At 38.6% G+C, this 16279-nt stretch overlaps 1 protein-coding gene across 1 annotated transcript in view; it reads left to right on the top strand.

Annotated features, from left to right (window-relative positions):
* Positions 1–16279, top strand: part of arap2 (ArfGAP with RhoGAP domain, ankyrin repeat and PH domain 2) — a 179769-nt gene that overhangs the window by 63864 nt on the left and 99626 nt on the right. Inside the window, exons 11-13 of the mRNA XM_023966122.1 lie at positions 4196–4395; positions 9869–9954; positions 10055–10237. Of these exons, the coding sequence (XP_023821890.1) occupies positions 4196–4395; positions 9869–9954; positions 10055–10237 (469 nt within the window). The remainder of the gene's footprint in view (positions 1–4195; positions 4396–9868; positions 9955–10054; positions 10238–16279) is intronic.

Below are 16279 nucleotides of genomic sequence, written 5' to 3' on the forward strand. Positions count from 1 at the left end.
TTGAAGGGCCACAGTGGAGACACACTAGGACAACAATTTGATTATTCTTTCAGTTCAGATGAGCAGAATCAATTCTTCCAAGTGCAATACTCCACAAATGATCTTTGAGACGTGTAAAATGGCAAAGTAGTACGAAATTTTGTCAGGCTTTGCTCTAATGAGCCTAAAAAGAACCTTCTTTTAAAGTTTGCCTTTCCTTAATTGATTAGCACTCCTGTCAAAGCAGCTTCTGAGTCACCGTACCCAGCAGTTCATCGATTGATGTTTTGCACGTTGCATTTGAACAGGGTCGCCTACAAAAAAGTCCCTAATTATCGATCAGGTTTATTTTTATTACTTCTCAACTGGGAGCTTCGTGCAGGTATCTTTGCCTCTGCCGAGCATAAAGCTTTTCAGGTGACTTCTGTCCCGAAGGACTTGCAATCAATGAGCGTGCTGCTTGTTTGTGCTGTAATGCCCCATTTAGAATACAAGCATGACAGCTGCCTGAAAAGAAAAGCACAGCTTGTTTGTTTGCTTGCTCACTCCGTCTCCTTTTTGGCCCTCACTTTTTTGCCGCGTGTAAAGATTTTTTTTTTCTTCTTCTTCTTCTTTCCACTCCTCGTCCCTCCGGCTGTCTGTTGTGGGTTCGATCGATGCGTTTGTGCCAGTCCCCTTAATGATCCCATCTTTTTGGCTGCTTTGTTAACACACGTGCTGTTTATGCACACACAAGTAAATAAACATATGTACAGGGGTATGAATGGATACATATAACAGCATCAAAGTGTTCAGAAAAGTTCTGGAAAAGCCCTTGTTTAAAATGTTTTCTATTGTGAATGTGAGTGCACCTGTGAATCAAATTGATTGGAAGCCCAGGGAGCGTTTTCCAACCTGCTTAAGGTGGGGATTATTCTGAAACTCAACTAATCACTTTAAGCTGTGGAGTCTCAATTTGTCTTTTCCATTGTTTTGCTGCTGTTAAATGGACAGACTGTTCAAGCTGTTATAGTGGATACAATAGCAGACCTTTGAGTCTAGAGAATGACAATGAGGCTTGGTGAAAGGACGCAGGGAGCAAAGACATTTAACTTCAAAACAAAAAAGACAACTTCTTGAACAGAATGCATGCTTACAGAAAAAAATCCATGTATGCTTTCCCTGCTGAAGGTCATAGTGAAGATCAAAACAATTTTAATATGACTAGTTTTTTGTTTAATAATGTTATAGCGTACTTTTTTTTTTTTAAAGCAGATAATGTCCTTCCAACAGCCAATTATTTGGAATTTTATCTAAAGTTTGTTAAAAGCTCAACAAAAAGTCAAAAACTCAAGCTAATAATTTTCATTTTGTCTACATATCCTTTTCTTTACAGGTAGCTGTAGTTTTTCTACTATGCCATATTCACACCAAATGCAAGTAATGTGTCAAAATTGCATCCTCCGCCTTCGTTTTGATGCGTAGCAAATTTGCGGCTCAACGTATGTCCATAAATGTTTGTAAATTTGACGCTTCCACCATTTATGGGAGGAGCTACTTTCAAAAGTTTTCAGCGTCATCGCTACATGGAAGCATTGACTGTAAATCTGCATGTCTCAGATACAGTCAATGCATAATAGACATGGTTGATGTTGAGAGATCAAGTTTATTTTTTTTGAAGAGCTCTACCAGAGAATCGGTAAGCACGCCTCCATATCTCGGTTCATGAGATCATTCAGAGGCTTTCCAAGTACAGGAGGTCCGTCTGAATGACGACTGCTTTCTGCGGTACTTTCATCACTCTTTGACCCAGTTTGGCGACTTTCTGTTCCGCATTAGTCAGAGGAGGGAAAAAATAAAAATAAGAATAAAATTAAAGAATCTTTATTTGTTTCTCGATAAAAATAATGAAAACTATCATAATGTTCAGGAGGAGAACGATCAGATTTTCACAAAACAGGGCAAAGCTGAGTCCTTGATTGGTCAACACAATGCAAAATCTTTACTAAAGTTCAAATATTTGAACTCTGGAGTGTAAAAAATGTACTGTACATCAGAATTCTTGCCACACTGCTGTGACCTGCACTGCGGTGCTGTGCCGTTTGTAAAACGCTCCTGACATGAGGGACAAGATCCATGACAAGTTATGGCAAATGATCCCTACATTTTTATCCTATGCCTGCTCATTTCGCACAGTATCATGGCCATCTGCCCAATGTTAATTAAAATATGAATACATACTGTAGGTTTTATTTTGTGACATATGTAAGATGAGCTTGAGCTACGCATCTGAACCTCTTAATCACTTCGATTCCTCTTGGCTCCCTTTGCTCCTCTGTCTATTCCATATTGTAGCTCAACAGATAATGTGAGCAGTCTTGTGCTCGGAGCTTGCCTGGGTGGAGAGTTGGGGGTTCGAAACAGCTGAACCCAATCAAGCCTTTCGATTCCTGTTTGGTTCGCTGGAGCAAAACTGGCCTGTTGCACATCCTTTGCTTCAGGCAAAAGCCCCTAACTTTCAACCCACCCCCCAGTACCCTCTCAACACGTATATCATCTATGCTACTTTACAGTGGTTGCCAGGTTGCTATAGAGACCAGGGTCCTATTTCTTCCTGTTGAGTGATAACGTCAGCCAAGCTGGGGTGTTTTATATCTTTGTTTTTCCTCAGCTTCGTACATCTGTTCATCTTTGGTGGTGTTCTGTTTGTCTGTATGTCCTCTGCTTGCTGGCATATAAATCTGCAGGAGATTGGTTGATTTACAAAATGATGATTTAATAGAAGAGAGCTTCCTCTTTCTGCTTTTTGTTATTGAAAACATTTTTTTTAACTAAGATCCAAAGCTATAATGACCTTCTTGTTAATTAGTCATATTCAGAAATATACATTTTGTGTTAAAGTATTCTCTATTCCATCATGAATCCATAGGAAGCCAAATGTTAGATGCAGCTTTTTTTTTTTGTTTTGTTTTTTTTCTTTTTTTACAGCAGGTTGGATCGTATCTGTAAAAGCCAGAGTTGTGTTGTGGGTTATTCATTGGGAACATTCAAGGTCATTCTTACACAAAATCAAGCACAATTTTAGCAAATATTTTGGCTAAAGCATGTGGAGAATTGTTTAACATCCACTCCACAATGGTCTCAAGCTAATGCAGTCAGATTTAACAGTTTGGAAAAGATTTTTTGTCAGTCGGACCAGTTCCAACTTGAAAGGTAATAAAAAAACGTTCTCCTTAAGAATGTGACTAATATGCTTCCACAAAACAATGATGTCACCTTTTGGTCTTAAAATGTAGTAAGTGTCACGGTGGTGAGAAAACAGACAAGACAGGAGACTTTCAAAATAAAACAGGAAACAGAAACAAGACAGAACAAGGACCAAAACAAGACAACAGTTTCAAATCATGACAGTAAGGTAGAAACTTTTGGGTTCTTTTTATTTTATACAATGTAAATGTCAATATTTAAAGATGCTCCTCTTTTCTAAGATGCACGTGGACCAAGTTATAGTCAAAGTAAAAGTAATAGCCTTCAAATGATCCAGAAATCCCAAATTGATCCATTGGTACCTGTGTGAAGATACAAACCATCCCAGAAACCACAAAAAAAGGATCTTTCTATGTACTTGAACCACTTAATCAAAGACGTCTGATAACTCCTGTCCTAATTTTGGGGATTTCTTTTTAAATGGGACCGCACCTTTCCATCTTTAAAATCCTCTTTAAATTACTGCTACCTTTAGTGGTTCTGTTTGTTATTCAACCCATTTCAGGATGCGAAAGCTTTTCTGTTCTTTATTTTTTTGTATTTAGATTTTTTTAAGTGTTAAAGTGTTTGTTCCACCCAAAGGAACACTTGTTAAAGATGATTTTTAAATTAATATCGAAGATCTAAATGAGTTTGTTCACTTTTCCCATCGTCATTTCTCAACTTTTCTGGGTCTAATGCTGAAACAATATCCTGAAAAAATATCCTCCATTTGAGCTTCATAGATTGTGGAGTCGCATGCTGAGACAGATTGATTTACTTGCCCCCTTTCATTCCCCTCGATCAATTTCACCAAATCTATTGCAATCACACATAGACATTCACGCATTTAGCAACTCCCTCCCCAAAACTACTCCAAATACTCCACGCCCTTGTCACCCTAGCAAGCGCTACCATGCTATTTAATTGCTCTCTCAAATCAAATCAATAACTGTGAGGTATGTGTGGGGGGTAAAAAAAAATGTTGCAGCTTCACAGCGGAGTCAGAACAGGAGAAGGCGGAATGGGTTGAAGCGATCCAGGAATCGATTGTGGAGACGCTGTCCGACTATGAAGTGGCGGAGAAGATCTGGTTCAACGAGGCCAACAGGAGCTGCGCCGACTGTCGGGCGCCACAGCCGGAGTGGGCGTCAACCAACCTGGGTGTGGTCATCTGCAAGAAATGTGCAGGTAAGAGGCACCCTTATCTTTCAATAAGTCAAATGTTTTTTATTTCTTTTGACTTGGTAATTTACTCTATTTTACTATGACAGATAAGAAAGATTAACAAAACAAAAAAACCTTCATCAGATTAATTTTTCTGTCCATATTCACTTCTAAGGTCTGTATTTACTTATTTATTGTGGATAAAAACTGTCTTCCATATGCTCCTGCATTCTCCAAGGTCTCAGGAGACAAACATGCACATAAAAACTCAAAGTACTGAGCAAAATAGACTTAAAATAAACAATGCACTCCAGCAAACATCAACCTACGCAGCCTTTTGTGCAAATAAAAGTGAGCAGATTGTTATTATTTCATAAATATTAAAACTGCAGGTAAGGTCTCTGCTTGGTAACTGGCCTTTATCTCCTGAGAGGGACGTCATAATTATACCACTAAAACGAAGACACAGATCAAAAATTGCAAATTGCAGATAGTTTTCTTGTTTTTATGACTGCTTATTTTCAGCATTTGGGTTTTTTATCCTTCATGTATACTTTGGGAAATTTCTGACTTTGGGATTTGCTTTTATTGTACCAAAAGGAACTGGTTTGGTCTGGTCTGTTTTGATGCAAACACACCCTACTGGATTTTTCATAGTTCAGGTTTTTAACGGTTTGAAAAAACAAAAACCCAAGTGTCTGTTTCATCAATCTATTGCCATGACTCGCTGGCGACATCTCCTCTTTTTGAAAGAGGGCCAGATTTGGTGAGGTGAACATATTTTAGGACCAACCATTCAGCCGGTAATTCTTTAAACCATTTCAATAACATTAAATGTAAATAAACTATTTAACAAACATTTTATTTCAATGACATACTTTTCACTTCTTAACATAGAAAAAAAAACATCTAAATACGTTTTTATGCCAAAATTACTGTCAGTTTGTCAATATTTCATTTTGATCATTCCCAGTTCGGTCTTGTTTGGTAGTCCCTCTTGAAATGGAACTCTTTGAAAACAGCCACAGTCTCTTCATATTTCTCTAAAAAATTAGGCTAATTTCCACCTGTCCTGGAAGCAGTGGCCTTCACTGTCAACTCTCTTTTTTTATTACAGTAGACATTTTAGAAATGAGTAAGAAAGTGTCTTTGAAGTGTTGCCACAGGTTTACAATGACTGAAAATATTATTCTGCCAACCACAATAAAGAAATTGTTCACACAGTTTTTAGAAAATACTGGGGGCCGCATTTCATTGATTTTATGGGAAAGAAATGTGTGAGCTAGTGTAAATCTGGACACCTATCCTCATTTATTGACTTTGAACATGCCCAGTTTAAACGATCAACATTTAGTCAGCCGACTCTGACACAGAGATAAGTGGCCGATATGCAACACATTACTAGTGTATTGCATAAAATAAGTAAAGTATTGCAAAAAGCCGCATTCTGGATTTATGTTAATTGCGTAAACATTCAAGGAGTTACGATATTGCAAGAATGTAAAAGCGATAAAATATCTAGTGAGTGAGTTAATTTTATTTTAGTAAAACAATTTCTTATATTCTAGATGCAAGAAAAACTGTTATCTGGGTGTTGTCAAAGGAGATCAAGAAGGAAAAGAAAACACTAGAAATTTGTAAAACATTGAGTGTACTGGACAGTTATGATTGAACATTTTTACCTACTACTGAGTTGGACACAACCTGGATCAAGGAGAATATACACAAGGAAAATACTAAAGGATAAAAAAAGAAAAAGTAAAAAAAGTATATATACTGTATATATACATACAGTATAACACTCAAAATATCAAACTTCTGATATCTGTACTTTTTCTCTGATAGTGTATACCCTGAGACCAAAGCTCCTTTTCTGAATAAGATATCAGGTGATAAGGCACTCATGGGAGTTTGTGTCCAGCCTGCAGCCTCTCTAATCTCTTTGGGAATGCTGGCTCGCTCAGATGAAATGACTACAAAGATTAGGCCACATGCAGAAAAAACTTGGGGGATCTCCAACTGGTTATTGACCCACTAAACGTGATTAGAGGTGGTTGATGCTTCTTTTTTCTTTATTTTCTTTCTGCTGCTCTCCCACTTTCACCTTCTGCTTTCTCTGAGTCATATATTATGCAATTCTTCACCTCACCCCTGTAATTGGTACGCATCAAAAATCCACCATCTTCTTTCAAACACCCTTAAATGATTCCATTTACAGAGGTGTTTAATATTACATTATTTCGACACGGCTGGGAGCAAGGAGGTGAATATTTGCAGCGAGGAAGCTGTCCTGCTCTCCTGAAATTAGGCAGCGGTCCATTTAGAATACCAATGACTATCAGCGTCGGCCCAGCTATCGATCAGCTGTTCACCCTCGAAAATCTAACATTGGTCTTGTAACATGCTTGAAGTGTGGGTAATTTAAAATGATAGAAACAAGGAAAAGTATTGTTTTTTTTGTTAAAACACCATAAAATAAAAATATAACAAATGTGGAACATTCAACACAAGTTAATTGTAGTCTTTGCATTTTGACGTTGCTTCCCATAACAATAATTTAGTTTGTTAGTTTGTCCTCAAAATTAATATCATTTTTTTCTTTCTTTACATAAGATAAACAAACTCAACAGTCCACATTTCCCCCTTTACTGTTTCCCTAGTGTGCAACACTTCTTCCAACACTACTTCCAGAAAGGAAATGCCACACTACCTGAAAGGCTTAAGGCTGCCCCTCACACATCTAATTGCAATAAACTTTTAAACAGGCAGGCAACTGGTTGATGTCTTCTGGAAGCAGTTGCTAAGGTAACGCTAAAATGCGGTGCTCATTGTCTTGCTCTGATTCATCATCAAGTGAGCAGAAAATGCCACACTAGTGCAGAGGGTTGGGAAAGGGCTCCATGAACTGTCACTGGAGTCACTGGGAAAGTTTTTAATTGGAGGTAAAATCCTTGGTGGGTTGAGCCATTTTTTTTCTTCCTTTTTCTTTGGTGAAAGCTGCCTGGATGGGGGAACGGTTTTGTCTGTTGTTTTGGTTCCACAGAAAAGATTAAAGCATTTATAACAGGCTATTTATATGGGGAAATGGTGCTGTGTGCCCTGTGGCACATGCACACTCTTTCGGCTTCATTACCCCTACACAAGTGGAAATGGTCCTGTGGTGTTGTATGGCTCGGTGGATGGAGCACGGCTGTGGCACTGCAGCATGTACCTACCTGTGAAATGCTTTCACTTCATCTCAGTAGCAAAATCTAGCTGTGTGGTCTTCATTCGTCAAGCTGGACAAAAAATCTCTAAGGTATCCACCATTCATGTCTGTTTGATAAGACTCGAAGTTTTGCACACAGGTATAGTCCACCAAAATTACTATGAACTCTGGGCTGAGATTTTCGCTTTTTGTGAGCTCAATTTTAAGGAATCTGTTTTATAAATAGTAAGTTTGGTTAAATTAAAACATTCTGGATTAGTCAGGACATTCATGTTGTATCCCTGCAAACATTTTTTACAAACTTTTTGAGGTTACTTTATTTGGATCTAGTATGGAGTGCATTTCATGGTGGATGTACTATGGTGTAGCAATTGGGCTCAATCAAATTATTTCTTGGACAACAAAAAAGTATAATTTCAGAAACCCCTTTAGAATTAAATGCTAAACTTTTTGAAAAAGAAATTAAAAAATCCACATTTTTTAAATGGCGATCTAAAAATTATTTGTAGTTGCTCTAACATTCTTTTTTCTAAAAACTATTCAGTAAGGGAATTTTTTGGGAATCGAATATTTTTTTGAGACCTTTTATAAATGGATTTTACTGTTACTTGCTTATTTTAAAAAAATACTAAATAGATAATTTTTTAAAGTAATTTGGGTTCAGTAAACTTCTATAGAATAAATACAAATGTTGTCTTTTGTCACCAGAGAGGTCACCGGTAAAAAACAAAGACTCTTTGACCGTTTATGTGATCAAGGTGAATCAGATATTTCTGACGCGGACAAAAGCAACTTGGCTACGCAAGATATTATTTATTTATTAAAGTGTTGCAAAATGGCCTAAAAGCAGCTTTTCACCGCAACAGAATGAGCTGATTTATGTTGATTAGCGTAAATGGTTAAAGAGTTACGGTAGTTGTAAGAATGTCAACACTGTAGCTAAAGCTTAGGTGTTAAAGGGTTATGGTCTAAGTGTTCCTTCTTTATGCTCTTACAGCACAATACATTTTTGCCAACATGTAATTTACATACTTCAAAGTGTTTTTCAATTCAATTTAAGTTTTTACAAAACGTCAGTTGCCAACTATAAACTTATCTCAAGATGTGACAAAAAGACAAAAGACTAAAAGAAATGGAGTCAAAATATGGAAACAAACAATGCCAGTAATCACCAACTGGTACATAAGGCATTTTAAAAATGGTGAATATAGATGACTTGCTGATATTTAATGAGTAATTTTCTTTGCTGAACATGCATTATTGGGGATTGTGGGGAAAAACTATCCCTCTAAAAAGCAACAGCAAAAAAAAACCTTCAGCGGTACCCAGCTCTGTAATGGTGACCATCTGGCTCTACTTTATGAGGTCAGAGAGAGCAAGAAATAGACAAAAAGAAAGACTGACAATAACTGCAGCAGTGACCTGTACATTTGGAGATTAAAGTCCATTGGTGTTTCATTTGTCAAAACGCCCATATCCCTTACCGCATTTTGTGAAGGTGTTGTATTTTAATTTTAGTTATTCCCTTTTTTCTAACAGTCACACAAAAAGCTCCAAAAATCTGTGAACCGCATAAGCATTACTCTGTTAAACTGCTTTTTTTCCCTCCGTTGATGCTTCTTTGGGTCTGTCATTCTCCAGAACTGTGTCAAGCAGGCCGGTCACATCTCTTAGCTCCTTGGTCTCATTCACAGCTGTTCTACTTCTGAATAGAAGACAGTAATGAGATCACGCCAAATCTAAATCTGAAATTATTCGCTGTGACTCGTAGGACAATAATCCACATTCACACATAGTGTGTTTCTGTCTTATGTTTTATGCATGTCTGCTCCGTCTTTGGCCATAAGCAACCCCACAAGCTTCTCATGCACCCAAATAAACAGGCCAACCAACAAACACAATGAATTACTCATGATTCATTAGCAATTAATTGCCCTCGTTCACTGCTTTCATTTCCAATTACGAGGGCTGAGGGGACTAAATATGTCTGTTGTGAGTGAGAGAACGAGCTAGCAGTCATGCTCTGTTTCTCCATCTTGTAGCTGGCTGTTTATTGTTTATTCCATCACCGACTTTTGGTGTGTGCGTGTGTAGACTGATGAGATAGCTATTCATTTATGCACATGTTAATTTTGTTCTTTCATGTGAACTAAAGCATAGCCTAACAGCCAATCATTTTTGAATTTAGATTGCCTCCAGAAAAAGTTTCATAAACCAAAAAGGTTCATTAGAATTCAACCAGCTTTGCCAACCACACTCATACTGTCAACTGTGTGTTAATGATGCCAGGACAGCATCGCTTCCTTGGTCCGAGCATTTCCAAGGTGCGCAGCTTAAAGTTGGACAGCAGTATCTGGAGCAATGAACTTGTGGAGGTAATTTTTGCTCTTCATTTTCTTCTTGTAGCAGAAAAAAAAATGAGTTTGTGTCAAATTTTGGTCTCAGTTGTGCTTTTTTTTGTTGTTCATACCATAGTTTTTTCTGGAAGTGGGAAACAAGAAGGCTAACAGTTTCTGGGCCGCTAACCTACCTTTGGAAGAGGAACTCCACATTGGCGCTTCCACCGAGCAGCGGGCCACCTTCATCCGGAGGAAGTACAAGGAGAGAAAGTACAGGAGGCTCCTTGAGGGCTTTGAATATGTGGTACAGCTCAATCAGGTATACACATTTTTTTTTCAAACTGACCTTTAAACTGGTCAAGAAATAGACTGATTGTATTTTTACACTTTTATGGATCTCAGTGAATTTTGTCAGCAAAGTAGATGTGATGAAGACATTCCAGATCCAGATGACTCTTCAAATGCTTTGCATGTTGGATATTCAGTATGATACTACCTTGGTCTCTTAGCTTCATCTATTCCATCAAATTCAATCTTCATGGTTGTTGCAGGAAAGCTGGAACCTGAAAAGCATTGGTTTAGATTCACGTAACAGGGGCCACTTTTTCATTTTTTGGGTGTCTAAAACTCTCCAGTTATATCTGACTGAAGTTTAAGCCTTTATGGCGACACCTAAATAACACACTCTTTGACTTACTGTTACTCTTTGACCGTTTATGCCAAGGGCTGGCCAACCCTGGTCCTCGACAGCCCCAACCCTGCCTGATTTCCAGTTCTCCCTGGACTGCTTGATGCTAACTACATAAACCAGGTGTGTTCAGTCAATCAGGATGTGGAATGACTTGGATCAGCCAATCCCCAGAAACCAGGCAGGATTGTGGCTCTTGAGGACCAGGGTTGGCCAGCCCTGGTTTATGCTATCAACGGGAATTAGCTGATTTTGACGCTGAGGTAAATAGCTTTGCATATCGGCTTTTCTAATGTAAAGTGTTGTATAATCCGCTTTCTATGTGACAGAATTAGCTGGTTTATGTTGATTCCGTTAACACTGGAAGGTGTTGCATATCAGCGCAAGGCTGCTTGTCTCTGCTCAGTATCAGATGGTGTGACATTAAATGTGTAAACAGATGAAGATGAAAAAGTTAAAGCATATAAACATGACCTCTAGCATCATCTTACATTCTACAGTAATAAAGATTGACATGGAGGCCGAGCTGCTCCTCCTAAAACTTTGCAATTTCTATACATTTGATAGTTAAAGAGTGCTTACTGAATTTTCACATAGAACTGTAGAAATGTGCTCTGCCTGTGACCTTTGGGTGAACTGTAAGTCCTACCAAATGAGTTTAGAGTGTAGACCCTTTTACCTTGAGCTTTAGACTAAATAAAAAAAATAATCAAGTTAAAATTCCAGTTAGGTTGAAAAAAACATGAATGACAACCCATTTGGAGATTATTCTGTCAGGTCTCTTTATGGTTTAAATGTTCCATTTTGACAGGTTTTTAATGTTTGACCTGTTGTGGTATATACTCATCTGATACCAGTCTAAAAAGTAATCGAGACAGCTTTAGTTAGTTTTTTTGCAAACTTTTAAAATACGTTCAAATTTTTTTTCTGTTTGCGTGACCAGAAGGCTGACGTGCGTTTTATGTAGTGACTGAATGAGGATCAAGTGTCCCTTTCGACAGCATCATCTGTGCCTTTAAGAAAACTGGCCCACGGGTTTCTCCCAAGTCAACCGAACCTGAAAAAGGCCATAATTTCCTGACCTTGCGACCATCAGTAAATCTGCCTCTAAGCCGGAAGATGCCAAAAAGAAAGCCATATCGATCTCAAGTATAAGCACGTTGGCGCAGAGGCCTCACGGCTTAGGGTTAATGCTACTGAGAAAAAAGGGGTCTCGCTTTTGCTGGCGTCCTTTTATAAAGGATTTAAAACCGCAAAGCGCGGAAGAAGTGTCCACCTTCCTCAGCACTCACGCGGATCAACCCCCCTTGCATTGTTTTCCGGCGTAGATGGAGGGAAATAAAAATGTAAAGGTAATAGGTGAGGGAGGGGGAAGTACACCGGCAAGCTAAGTGGAAAAGTGGATTAGGTTCCACAGCAGAAACGCTTGGGTTAGTTTTTATTGCGCCTTTCATGCGTGTGTGTATTTAGGGGAAGGGTATATGTGTGTTAACATGTGCGCTGCTCCACTTGAGACGTGTGAATTTGCTATTCCGGTGGGTGTTTCTGGGAGTGTGGCTGGCTAAAAGGGTCAATTCAGAGAAGTGTATCAGGAGAAAAGTAGACTGATGGAAGAAGGTAAGGAACCAGTGGAAGTGGGTGGTTGTTTGCTTTCCCACTGTCTCGTACGCCTTTGTAGAATGGGCTCTTCAAATTCGATGGGGATCATAGTGTCCCAGAGTGCAACATGATATAATAAAAACACTCATCCTAAAATAAATAAATCAAAATGTATATAAAAAACCTTATTTTAATGCAAACAAGGACACTGACTGTAATCTCACTAGACAAGATGTTCCAGTTCTGTGTCACATTTACTTACCATAAGTATGAGTATGAAATACCTTGGTGCTATATAAAACTTTGTCCTCTGGGACTTCTGTGAGGAACAAACACTGTAATAAAGGCAAATTTCTTATTGACACTCATGGCTTTACTAAAATAAATCGTGGCATTTTTTTGGAGAGTTTGTCAGAGGCTCAAGGGGTATGGAATGCCTCATGCAAATACAAAAAAAAAGCTTTAAAGTGTAATTTTAAGTTATTAAACCTACGTCACTTGCGGGTGACTTGTTAAAAAAGGTAAAAACCTTATCCCTACGCATATTGATACATTTATTCTCCCTCCATTTTATAGCATCTCTATCCCGTTGTGTTTCTCAGTCCCAAGTCCCCCATTAGGAGCTCCTATCCTATTGACCTCTACAGAGTCTCTGCAGACCACATGACCTAGAGAGGGGGTGTCAGAGGAGCTCCTTATATCATTGCACACTCTCCCCTCCACACACACACATATACACACCGTCTCTTGTGGCTACAGTAATTGCCGTGACACAGAAGGTCATTTCCAGAGACTGTACAGAATAAGGCCAGGCTGCATGGGACTGTTTTGCCATAATCTGACCCCGGCATGTGTGTGAGCTGCGGAGATGAAGGTAGAATTAATTTTCTGTTGTCCCCCTTCTGATAAAGATAGATCAGTCTTGGCAGACGCCTCACACAGATAAGGAGTAGATGAATCTCTGGCCGTGGAACACACATACTAGAAGCATCTTTATCTCAAAGCTAGACCTATATGTGGGCTGGCAGGTTTTATTGACAGGTGCTTTGTTTGTGTGTCTATATGCACAGCCTCGGTGTGGCTCGTTTTCAGACGGATATTGCTTGTTTGCGGTGGATCAATGCAGCCTACTGACTCGACCCGAGCCTGATGAAAGGAGAAGATGTTCGTTGAAATTACGCTATTTGCCACTCGACTCCTCTGTTGATCTGCTTTGTCACGGGTCATCGAGCACAATGTCACATCAATTGACTGAACAGATAAAAAGCAATAGATAGAGAAAGAAAATATTTCTCTCAGCCAGACTGTATTCATTTGGTTCCCTTTTATCTGCTAATCTTAGCTCGATTCCTGTGAGATGTGAAATATAAAACAGAGTAAAATGGCTTTAACAAAGTTTTTGACCCTTTTTCTTCTTTGTTATAAAAGTAAAACGATGTATTAAGGCAGAAGTTCAGAAGTCTGGATTTACAAAGGATCTAAAACTGTTATGTCTGCTCAAAAAAAGGAATTCATTAAAATTAAATTGATTTTTACTAACAATCTTAAATCTTCTTCCTCTTTCGGCTTTTCAGGGGTCGCCACAGCGAACAAGTCGCATGGTAAACTTGGCAATGTTTTACGCCGGATGCCCTTCCTGACGCAACCCTCTCAAAGCAACCGGGCTTGGGACCGGCACAGACATAGAGAAGGGAACAGGGAGCAGCCCGGAGTCGAACCCTGGTTTCACGGACAGAAGGCGCCGCAAACCAGCACGAGCTAAACTGGCTCCCTTACTAACAATCTTAAATCAATTCATCAAATAAATTTTTGGGAAAAAGGTTTGAATTCAGGCCTTCATTTAATGGAAATGTTCCCCTTAGTTGAAAACAGTCAGTAGTTAGTTGAACTGTGTTGAACTGGAAATTGAAGCGAATTCAGATCTTATTTCAGATTCAATATTTTTAAAGTGGTAGCCGGTCCTAATGTCTGCAGCTTGGTGGCGTTGACATTTTTGAAATTCTTTCACCTTTTTTATTTAACATTTTCCTGAAGCTCACAGGTCACCCATGGCCTCTGAAGCAATGTAAGCTGTACTGACTGTTGCATGTCACAAGGCTGCCTGAGATTTTAATCAATTTTGCTTTAAGACTTTTAACCCGTTCACACAGAAGCTGTGACTCCTGTGTCGACTTTCTTTAAACTACCAGAATTCTTCAATCGTTTACGCAATTAATCTGATACCAAAAGATTTTAAAAAGGAGAAAAGCTGCTTTGCAATGGCATGCAACACTTTACATTCGTAAAGTGCTTGAATCCGTTGGAATTATGTTAATTGTGTAATTTTTAGAAGTGTTATGATACAAATCTTTGTTTTTTAGTCTTTTATAGAAATGCTTTAAATTGTTTGTCTGTGGCCAAACATTTTGAGTTTCCCTCTGACAGTGTTCCACCACAGTGTGTTGGAATATTGAACTGATGTAACCGGGTCAGGTTTGCAGGCCTTCTTGCCTCTAGCCCTCAAAGCTATTATGGGATTGAGATCAAAGTTTTTTGGTGGCTACATCTATACTTTGATTTTGTTGTTCTGAAGCTGCATTGGATCTAATTTAGACATATGTCATTCATGTCCAAGCTTTAATATCCATGTGTAAGGCCTTGAGTTGCTTCGGTATATCTACTTCTTTTTTCACAAATATTCTATAGTATGAAGTAGGGGTGTAACGGTACACTAAAATCTCAATTTGGTTCCGTTCAGGAAACTTTGGATACTTAATACTGGCCTTAAAAAAAAAAATAACTTGCACATTTTTTTTCTTGTAGACACGATTTTTACAGTCGGGTGATGCCATTTTAAGTGCTTTAACAGATTAACTACATTGTAACTACATTGCTCTTGGTAGTTACAAGCCAGCGTAGCCACCTTAAGTGTGTGAATGTGTGTGTTCATGGATAAAAAGGAGTTTGACTATAAAGTGCATTGGGCCCTAAAGCAAGGCAGAAAAGTGCTTTGGTTATTTGCCAAATGGTAAAGTATTTACCATTTACCATTTGGTGGTTTTAAAGTAATGCCTCTCTTCTCCTAGAGTAACTTTTCACTTCATGGTGCAACATGAATCATTTTACCAAAAATAATGACCAAATACCAGTTTCAGTAAGCGTCTTTACACAGCCTTTTGTTATTCTATAGCAGATTGGTACATTTCCACCAAAACAGTATCAGTGTCTATCTTCTTCCTAAGCACCATAATGGTTGTCCATACAAACATTCGTAGGTTTTTTTAAACTTTCATGTTACTACCTGAACATGAACATGGGACCTACAGGCATCTGACAATGGCACCAGAGGATGAACCACATTTGTGGAGGTCCACAATTTTTCTTTTCCTGATGTCTTGGTTGACTTCTCCTGATTTTCCCATGCTTTCAAATAAAGGGGCTCTGTGTTTGATGTTTGCACATATGTTTTCACAGGTGTGCCACCAAAAAAATCAATTAACCAATCAGAAGTTTTTAAGCTTGTGATAGAATTATCTGGAATTTAGTTACAAGAGACAAGAAACATGGTGTATGTAAGTGTTTTACTTTAAAGAAAGTTAAAAACAAAAACAAAACACTCTTAAGGCCTGTTCATACAGGGACGAATTTCGCGTGCGATATTCGCCGACGTTTAACGCTTCGTAACTAAACAAAGGGCACCAATGTGAGTGTGCACACCGACGCGAAAAACACCAGGCGTAAAAGCGTCATTTTTTTTTAAAAACGCCTCGGGTTTGTTTTTTTGGTTTGACGCACCGCGTCAAAAACGATATGACCAATGAGAATGGCGGTTTCGCACACGTGTCTGGAGCTTCTGAAGTTGCAGTAAAACACAACTTGGGGGCGCTCAAACACAAAACTGTCTTGCTGGGCACACTCAGTAACGGCGAAGAAGATAGTTCTCTTCTCGTAACTATGGGATGTACTCAAAATCGGCGTCTTTTCTGGCATCTTTCATCATTCAACAGATCAATAATTTTTTCATCGCTGGAAATGGAGCTGGAGCTACTGGTGCTGGAAATATTCATGTTTTCTTTGTATGATTCTGACAAGCGT

Source organism: Oryzias latipes, chromosome 18, assembly GCF_002234675.1.
Source record: "Oryzias latipes chromosome 18, ASM223467v1".
Taxonomy (NCBI): Eukaryota; Metazoa; Chordata; class Actinopteri; order Beloniformes; family Adrianichthyidae; genus Oryzias; species Oryzias latipes.